The sequence below is a fragment of the Procambarus clarkii genome, chromosome 41, assembly GCF_040958095.1.
Source record: "Procambarus clarkii isolate CNS0578487 chromosome 41, FALCON_Pclarkii_2.0, whole genome shotgun sequence".
Classification (NCBI taxonomy): Eukaryota; Metazoa; Arthropoda; class Malacostraca; order Decapoda; family Cambaridae; genus Procambarus; species Procambarus clarkii.
Window position 1 is genome coordinate 38,809,827 of NC_091190.1, and position 10,133 is coordinate 38,819,959.

The 10,133-nt window shown below is 46.7% G+C and overlaps 1 protein-coding gene across 1 annotated transcript in view; it reads right to left on the minus strand.

The window, feature by feature from the left end:
• LOC138373266 (F-box DNA helicase 1-like) overlaps positions 1-4,658 on the minus strand; it is a 51,783-nt gene extending 47,125 nt beyond the window's left edge. Inside the window, exons 1-2 of the mRNA XM_069339308.1 lie at positions 4,387-4,658; positions 1-182 (exon numbers count right to left, since the gene is read on the minus strand). The exon at positions 1-182 is cut by the window's left edge and continues 11 nt beyond it. Of these exons, the coding sequence (XP_069195409.1) occupies positions 1-182; positions 4,387-4,658 (454 nt within the window). The remainder of the gene's footprint in view (positions 183-4,386) is intronic.
• Between the last annotated feature and the right edge of the window lie 5,475 nt (positions 4,659-10,133).

The following is a 10,133-nucleotide window of genomic DNA, read 5'->3' on the forward strand; positions in this document are numbered from 1 at the left end:
GGAGAATAGTGCCAACACCGGCATTCAACTGAGCATTCTTGGCGACCCGAACAGGGGTCTCGCCAAGACAGGATAAGGTGGCCAAGCGCGAGGCCGCATTCTGAGGAGCAGCAGCAATGACATGTGTACCGAAACGGGTGAGGTTGAAGGTAATGAAGGCATCCACTGAATCAACCAGGTGCCTATGGAGGGAGAAATCGTCAGGAGGCGCAGAATCAAGAGGGAAGAGATCAGAGTATTTGGCCCACAAAACGGGACGAAACAAGTCTTGAAACGCATCAGTATGGGAAGGAATCTACCGAGCGCGGCCCTGGCGAGGACGGCGTTGAAAACCCCTAGAGAGAAATGGGTTAAAAGGTGCAATAGTCACTACTAGAGACTGAGCCATGCCAGAGGACAAGGTGATCACCACTGGGGCTTGGGGCTCGACCCAACCACAGAGGAGAGAGGGGAGCCAAAGGGAGTAGTCAGGAGGGTCAGAGTAGAAGCAAGGTCGGGGCCCAATGCAGCGGGACTACAGAGCCTGAGAAAGGATAAGAATTACTGAATTTGACATGAAACTAGAGTCAGATATTCATTTACTATTGTGCCCCCATACCCACCATGGAGCCACAAATTAGAAGGACACCCAACAAAAAACTATCGCTGATCATGCCGGGGTCCCCAAGGGGTGCGTCGTGAGTATACGCCCCACAAACGCCACCTTAAGAACCGTCAGTCCGTCGAGATCGGGTTCAGTGACGAAAGGAGGAGTGACAATAAAAGGGTCCCCTTGCTCTCTATGTCGGGTACTACAGTTCTACGGGTGCATGAGTAAGCCTTCAGAAAAACTCTGGCGTGAAAATAGTAGTGGTTCGAAAGAATAATCCAAACAGGCTAAAGTTCGGCAGGAAATGGCAATTAGAAAGGAGAGGGGAGAAAACCAAACTTATGGAAAAGGAAAAGCGATCCGGTAAAATTAGAGAAGACAGTAGCAGGAGCATAAGGCTACAAAAGGACAGAGGACTGTCCCATGAAGCATCACACTCCGGCAGCCGACCACCAAGCCCCCTCATTGTGCCAACGGCCCGGATAGGGAAGGAGTGCTCATGAAGAAGCAAAGAATTGCAGATTTAAGTTGGGACAGGTAGTTTAGCCTATTAGAATGGTAGATCCACCACCAGTGGTTGCTTCCATTAGTAAGAAACAGAAGTACAACATTCACTACCCTAGGTTGTTGTTTAAGTCTCCTCCAGACACATAAGTCATGTGGGTTATACACCTTGATGAAACAATGTTGCCCACCCCATTCAGTTAAATTTATTAAAGTATCAGTGGGACGTCACATTGCACCAGGTACCACCCTTCAGGTGGCTGGGAGATGTGACAGGTTGTTAATTCATCATTTAATCACAGTGCTTGATAAAGGTGCCCTTATTCCAGTTGTCAATCTCTTGCATAAAACCTATCGTTTCAGGGCAGGTGATAGGTTGTCGCAGGCTACAATTGTAGACAATACGCGAATTTTTTAGCATCAAAGCCAAGAGGAGATTCCAGTCACCACAGCGCACTGTATTGCACTTAATGTTACAGATGATATTAAACAGGGGGAGTACAAGACCGAGACGGAAAAATAGTAATACTCAAGAAGTAGGCAAGTTCATTTAAGCACTGGACTTGCAACATGTGCAACAGTCATATAGGAAACTTTTGAGACGGATATTATGTAAATTCCCTAGACTATTTGCAATGGAAGACGACCAAATCGGTCTTCTGGATAGAAATGAACATGTTATTCCTACATTTGATCGTCATCTATTTATACTCGTCAATGGAGGCTTCAGGAACGGGCAAAAGAAGTAATTAGGGAGGAGTGTCAGAAGATGTCGAGACAGAATGTGATAGAGCCTAGTACGTCACAATGGTTGTCGCCAGTGGTGTTGGTACGTAAACCGGATGGTAGTTACAGGTTTTGTGTTGACTACCGGAAGGTCAATGAAATTACTAAAGGTGATGTGAACCCTTTGCTACGGATTCAGGAAATAATAGATCAGTTTAGGGCAGCCAAGTACTTTTCCACTCTGGATGCCAATTCGGCGTATTGGTCCATTCCCGTCTCGGAGACGGATAGAGAGAAGACTTTTCTCTGATGGGGTTCATATTTATCAATTCATGCCGATGTCTTTTGGGTTATAGACAGCTCCTTTGTCATTTTAGAGGGCAATTAATTATATCCTCAGTCCAGTCTTGGGAAGGCACTCATTAGCATACCTGGATGATGTGGTTATCTACTCTAGAACGTTTGATGAGCACCTTCGAGATTTGACCGAGACTTTGACATTGTTAGATAAGGCGGGTTTTAAATTGAACATAGGGAAGTGTACTCTGGCATCTCAGTAATTCAAGTTTCTGGGGTTCCAAGTGAGCACAGACGGTATCCGACCTGACCCCGACTCCTGTCGCGCCATTGCTGACATGCCAACACCAAAGACGGCAAGGGATATCTGTAGGTTTTTTGGAGCAGCCGGATACTTCCGTCGCCACATTGAGGGTCATGCAAGTACATCAGCACCCATAACTGAGCTCACTAAGAAAAATGTTAAATTAATTTGGAAACCAGAGGTTGATAACGCTTATGCAATATTAAAAAGTCAACTCATTACTACTTCAGTATTGGGAGTACCTGATTTCAGGGCCGTTAGTCCGTTCTGCAACGGATAGGGAGGCTTTGGCTGCGGTAGAAATTGTCATACTTTGGGCCGTATTTTTTCCAACGTCACTTTGTCATTTGTACAGATCACAGGGCTTTATACATATAAATTTTTGAACCCTTAGATCGAGTGGGGGCTGATCTGATTGATCTTCATCACAGTCTTTCAGGAAATCGGTACGTGATGGTGTTGGTTGACCATCTGTCCAGATACACCATCCTGATTGCACTGCCTCAAAGATTCTCGAACTGTTGCAAAGGCGTTCTTGGATAGGTTTGTCACTGTGTTCCCTAAAGTGTAGAAGTAAAGAAACTAACCCTAAAGTGTTAGTTTCTGACTGAGGTCAGGAATTTAATGGGAATACTTTTAGAGAAGTATGTAAAATTTTAGAAACCACTTTAGCATTCACTACGGCGTATCACCCTCAGAATAACGGTATGACAGAACGGACGAACCGGTCGGTTAACGATATGCTTGCAATTCTTGCAGAGCATGATGCAAATTCATGGGACGAACACCTGCCATATGTCCTGCTGGCTCTGAACACTGCCATCCATCAGTCATTTAACACCCAACCCCTTTTGCTTTTCACAGGTCATTCATGTAATTTCCCATCAGGTCTGCTTAACAGCCATAACATTATATATGGTGAAGATTACCCATCAGAGGTTTTAAATAAGATGAAAAATGCATGGAGAATTGTAGCTAGGGCTTATGCTCAGCATTATGACAAGGTACGACCTCTTTAGTCGAAAGTCGGGAATCTTGTGTTGAGAGTTAATGAAGCGGCTCCGGCGAATCAAAGTAGGAAACTTGCACCTAGATGGCGGGGCCCTTATCGAGTATTGAAAGGAAAGGTCCGGTTAATTTTGTTATCAAAAGGTATATTTGAGGACCAAGTTGAGAGAACCATCCATATTAATAAGTTAAAATCTTATCACGCGAGGGAGGAACTAGAGCTGCTTTCAGAAAGTCTAATTCCAGACCTGTCAAATGATTCATTTACCGAGTCAGATGCAGAGGATGACCTTCTGTCAAATCTCACCAAAAGTCGAGTTCAATCTTGTCACCCCATGGTAAGAAGGTCGCGAACTGTACAGCAAAATGTTAGTTAACTCCCCTAGTCTGGAAGAGTTCAGAATATATTCCTGTAGAGGCAATGGTGTGTATTTACTGATGTGCATGACTCAGGTAGCATACTTTGCCTTGCTCCAGGGTTTTCCCAACTTCCTATACCCCAGAGTAAAATCCATGCTTCTGCCAGTTGTCTGTCTTTCTCAGGTGTGATGGTACACCAGTTCCAGCCTCCCAATCCCACGTGAACCAAGGATCGAGATCAGCAGGTCTGGGGATGACCCACCTGTGATAAGATCGGGGTCTGAGGCACGTTACATAAAATCCTCCCCCTTGTTCCCGGTAACTCGTCAATTAGATACCCGGAAGGGGTGACTGGAGTACAGTCACCCGGCCGACACCTCATGTCACTAACGAAGTTGTATTGGTCCAGCCTGCTGTCTTCACGGAGCAGAGTCCAGAGTCAACGTCAAATCACGGTGGGAAGCTATCTCAAGGTTACCAACCAAGCTCACCAACCGTGTAGTCCGTCCAATGTAACGTACGTTTATGTTACGTTGTTGGGTAGATTAGATACACATTGTTTAGTGAGTTTTCATATTTATTTAGTAGTCTTTATTACAGTAGTCGGTTGGTAGTTTTGTCGTAAACGTTCAGACGGAGCTTGGAGCGGAGCAGAGAGCGGAGTGAGGCCGGAATCACGGAGCTCGATGTGGGAGAGCGTGGCGGCTCGATTGGGAATTGCGAGTGTCTGAACTCGGGGAGAGAGAGCATTGTAGCTCGATGCGGTCGAGGTCTGCTGTCTCCTCTGTGTCGAAGCTGTAGCATCTTGGGTCGATTAGAACTGTACATGCCGAGTGCTACATTGTTGACTGTGGAAATTGTACTGTCCATAGTCCGTACTGGCGGGAAAACCGGAGGTGGAAGACAAGTCGTCTACGAAGAAGTATGTTAATTGCAACGACTTGTCAGCTCTCAAAACTTGCGGTTGTGTCGTCTGTGGAAACCAAGATGCATCACGGTAGTCTCGGGTACGAACAGCACTACCCCTTCAGAGTGCTGCTGAATCGCCAGATGAGGTATAACCCTGTACCTCGGCCCAAGCTCAGCTGCACGATGGGTTGCATGGAAGGTGTACCGGCCCAGTAGTACCGGGATAACAAGTAAACGCCGGTAGATGGCGTCGCCCAGGAGCTGAGGCAGGGCCAACCTGTCCTGTCACCATGCCATCCTCTTCAACGCCACTCGAAACTCACAACCAACGCAAGACATCGTAACACGTCGAAGCTCTGCTCTACTGTGGCAGCCATGATTAACGACAATCCATGACTGTTTGGGGGTGATAAGAAGTGAACCCGGGTTCATGTTAGCGAGGTCCACCCGAGCTGACATCCGCCAGCTGTCACTCAGTCAGGTGCGGGTAGCACAAGACCCCTGTACTGTCAATAAGTAATTATCAAAAGAAGGCACTAAACCGGGAAGGCTAAGTAGCACCATCGAAGTGCAAAATAATAAAAGGGCACTAAATATCATGCCAATACGAGAACAGAAACACATAAGGCGAACGATATCAAAAGTATCCGATTCACCAAGAACTCTATCGAAGGACAAATGACCGCGAGGGACGGTCGGAAAGCAAGACACACACACGTCCTGGAAATCAGGACATTCAACAAGGATATGCACAACTGTAAGAGGGACAACGCAATTTGGACAAAAAGGAGCAGGGGAGGGAGCTCCATTAAGTGACCATGAATTAAGCTTGTATGGCCAATCCGCAACCTTGCTAGAGCAGTTTAACCCCCACCGCCGGTTACGGTGGCAGGAAGAAGGCCAGAAGGGGACAGAACGTTTGAGAGTACGCAGCTTGTTACCAACTACAGAAGACCAGCAACCCTGCCAACGGGGCAAGGATGGAGGAATGAATAACTGGAAAAAAGTAGGAATAAGGAATATCTTTATGGGAGATGGGACAAGAACGGATAGCTTCTCTAGCGGCAGCATCCACATGCTCATTTAAAGAAACACCAACATGACTGGGAATCCAGCAAAACTCTACAGATTTAAATTTACAAGAAACTGCCAATGTTGAATCTCGATGACCACCGAATGGACAGGATTAAAGGACCCTAGAGCCATGAGGGCGCTACGAGAGTCAACTACAGCCACAAAGGAGGATTGAGAATGAGAAAGCAACAGACGGAGAACAGAGAGAATAGTATAAAGTTCTGCTATGAAGACGCTAGCCTTAGAAGGGAGGCGACACACACAAGTGCGGTCAGGAAAAACAACAGTAGCCTACACCGTTCGCAGACTTAGACCCATCGGTGAAAATGGAAACAGAGTGGGAGTGCGAAGAAAAGTGCTCAAGAAAAAGACGTTTCAGAACCGTAGGAGGGGTAAAAGCTTTAGTGATGCGGGACAAGGATGTACAAAACTTTAGAAGGGGGGACTCTCCACTGGGGCAAAGAAGGAACAATACGAGGAAAAACATTAGAAATACGAACGGAAAAAGAATCCTGTAAGCGAGATAGTTGGACAGAAAGAGGGAGGCGATGAAGAGGAACAGGAACCACAGGAGGGGTAAAAGTTAAAACACGACAGAGGCGAGAGGAAGGATGATGTAAGGACAAAGCAAGATAGCGAAGACAGTAGCGATCACGGCGGTCCTGGAGAGAGGGGAAACCAGTGTCATCATACAAGCTGAGGACGGGAGTCAAACGAAAGGCACCATCGCTGAGACGCAACCAAGTATGGTGCAAATCAAGACGGCGAGGAGCATTAACAGAAAAGAATACAGGGCAATCATAATCGAGTTTAGACAGGACGAGAGATTAGTGCAAATAGAGGAGCGTGTGCCTATCCACTCCCCAAGAAGTATGGGACAAAACCTTAAGAAGGTTAAGGGCCTTAGAGCATTCAATTCGGAGGTAAGAGATATGGGATGATAAAGACAAACGAGTGTCAAAAATTAACCCCAAAAGCTTAGTGGAATCCCTGTACTCAAGGGGATGACCTTAAAGCGGAAAAGAGGGACGAATAATGACATGCTTCCGAGTAAAAGTCATCGCACAAGTCTTAGACGCAGCTGAACTTGGATCGATGGCCCAACACGGAACGGCATCAATCAAGTTGAAGCCGCTGTTGGAGGAGAGGCGAATCACCACCCTGAGAGCAAATATTCAACATAAAGCGGAGAAAACGATAGAGGGAAGAGAGGAAAAGAGTGCAGAGAGAGTGGTACCAAGCCTCACACGAAATGAACAGCGAGAGAGGAAACTTTGGAAGAAGAGAGAGAGATTCCCACGAAGGCCAAAAGAATGAACTTGAGGCAGAATATGATACCGCCATGTATTGTCATAACCCTTTTCCAGGACAAAGTGGACGGCAACAACGGAGGTCTTGGCAGCAAAAGTAGTTCGATATAGACCTCCAAGTTCACCAGGACATCTGTTGTGTTGCGGCATTTGCAAAAACCAAATTGAGAAGGCGAAAGGAAGTGATAGTGCTCCAAGAACCACATCAGACCAACGTTAACTATTCGTCAAAGAGCTTACAGACAACTCGTGAGGGTAATAGGGCGGAAGTCCTTGGGGGATGACCCGAGAGACCTTGGTTTCCGAACAGGGAGGACAACAGCATCGAGCCAGTCCTCAGGGACTGACGATGACTTCCTGACTGGATTGTACAGACTCAGTAAATATTGTGCCGTGCACAGAGGGAGATGGCGAAGCATCTCATGATGAATGTCATCGGAGCCTGCCGTCGTAGAACCGCAGAGGGCAGGGCAGACTCAGCTCAGAGAAAGAAAGAGAAGGGATCGTTATAGGTAAGGTGAAGATCAGTACAGAAATCTGAAGGACGTGTACAGAGTAATCCTTATACTCGCTCCATTATCTCATTATCTTAATGGCGTAACTAATTAGCACTAATAAACAAGCTATAATCCTATCCCTAATTACGGGTAACAGTTTTCACACCCTCCTATCCTAGTAAGGGGGTAGTTACTAAATATAAGGAAGCGATATGAGAATAGACAACAGTACAATTTCCAGTCAAGAATGTAGCCCTCGGCATAGGCAGTTCTAATCTTCTCTAAGGACACTGCAGCTTCGACACAGAACAGACAGCAGACTAGGACCGCATCGAGCTACAAAGCTCTCCACATTGAGCTCCGCAACTCCGGTCACACTCAGCTCTCTGTTTTGCTCCAAGCTCCATCTCAACGTCTACGACACTGCTGTATCCAGGACTACTAAATAAATATGAAACTCACTAAACACTGTATCTAATCTACCCAACAACGTAACATAATCGTACATTACAGACGAGATTCCAGAATAGGCTTACGAAGGAAGAAAGATTGGGGAAGACGAGAACCAGAACTAACAGTTGAAAAGTGGGAACCCAGTTCGGTACCTGGGTTCGTTGTTCGTTGCAGGTCTGGGACCTGCAACGGGTCCACCGCAAGAGCACCATGAAGGTGAAAGACCGGCGAGACATCGGGAACAAACTTACCCACTATCTTGCGGATATGCTTCCAGACCAGTGGCAGAGGAGTTTCGGACGTAACGGTGGAGACAAGACATCCAGCATGCACGTTTAGCCACACAGATGGGCTTACGGTCCACTGCACTCGCCTTCCGAAACAAAAGAAAAGACTCAACCGTCTGCTGGCAGCAGTGCCTCTTCAGGCTGCACGCTTACAACTGACAGCCCAAGCAGTCCACATTCCACCAGGGAACGCACTTCCGCGTTCCCCGAGAGGAAGAGTGAGGAATAGAGCGGAGGGCAGCGTCGAAGACGGTGTCATGAAAAAGGAGGGCGCGTGGGAGAGGTCGGAAACAGTAGCACAGAGAGTAAAGAGGCGCCAGTCAGCCTCGGCAAGCCGCCACCTAGGGAAGGAGAGAGGAGGGTGAAAGGAGAAAAAGGTAACAAGGATAGGAAAATGGTTACTGCCATGGAGGTCATCAAGGACCCACCACTCGAAATCTAAGTAAAGGGATGACGAGCACAGAGAAAGATCGGGACAGGAAAGGGAGCGAGTCCGAGAGCCTAAATGAGTGGGCTCACCAGAATTCAAGCGAGATTCTGGAAGATGATTGGCAGTAGATAAGTGCCAAGCCCTTACTGGCCCTTAAGGGCCGGAAATCAGGCCTTGTTTTTAATGGGTGGCTGTAGCCAAAAATAATAGGAGCTCCGGTGCTGTATTAGTTGTGGGAGGGGCTATCCTTCCACTGGTAAGCTGGTGAAACAAATTCTGGTAGGTGTGTTCTGGGAGTGCTTTGGGGTGGAAACTCTGTCAGGCATCAAGGGGCTGAGGGCAGTCATCAACATCTTTGGCAAAATTTTGCAGGATTAAGGTAAAGAGTGCTTGAGTATTAATGTACATCATTGAGTCGGATCACAGCCTCTTAGGGTAATTACAGCTAGGATATATCTCATTTCAATATACATGTTTTAAATTAAATAAAGTTTACTAATGTATTTGTGTTTAGTTATTTGTTCCCCTATGATTAATGCTGATGCCGTATATATATGTGTGGTATTTGGAATTCCCCTGGGTGCCCCTCCATTTCATGGATAAAACCGTTGTCCCTTGAATCTAAATTAGTCAAGTAAAATTATATAATTTGCTCCCCAAGCACTTACATTACCAAGGATCTTAATGCCCTTAAGTTCATGATTAGAGAGTTTCTGTCCTTCCCGAGAGATTAATAATCTAGATACATTCAAGTATGTCAGCGGGAAGGTAATGGCAGTGTTTCAGTAAGTCTTTATTCATTACTTTAAAATTAATAGTCCCTTCATTTGTTGCTTCCTCCTCACTTAATATGTCAGGGTCAACATTAACTGGTAGTTCACCGAGGGGTCACAGTAATCTGCAAGCAGTGTTAACCTGGGGTGTTTAGAGTGAGTAAAGGGTGCAAAGGAGAGGGTTATTACAACAGCCACGTGAAGGAAAGTTGACGGAGTATAGCGAAGATGGCAGCCAGCACCACGTAGAGGAAGGGTGACAGTGTAGGTAGACGAGAGAGAATACAATGTAGAAGAAGAGTGATGGAGTGTAAGGTAGAGTATAGCCAGCACCCAGTAGAGGGTGCTGTATGAGAGTATAGAGTAGTGGGCTGCTCTCCCTTCTCCGTACTCTTCCCTGCTGTTTTCCTGACGGAGTATAGGGTAGAGATGTACCTTCTCCGTTCTCTCCCCGCTGCTGTTTCCCTCTCCGTTCTCTCCCCTTGCTGCTCTACCCTCTCCGTTCTCTTCCCCTTGCTGCTCTACCCTCTCCGTTCTCTCCCCTTGCTGCTCTACCCTCTCCGTTCTCTCCCCCTGCCGCTCTACCCTCTCCGTTCTCGCCCCCTGCTGCTC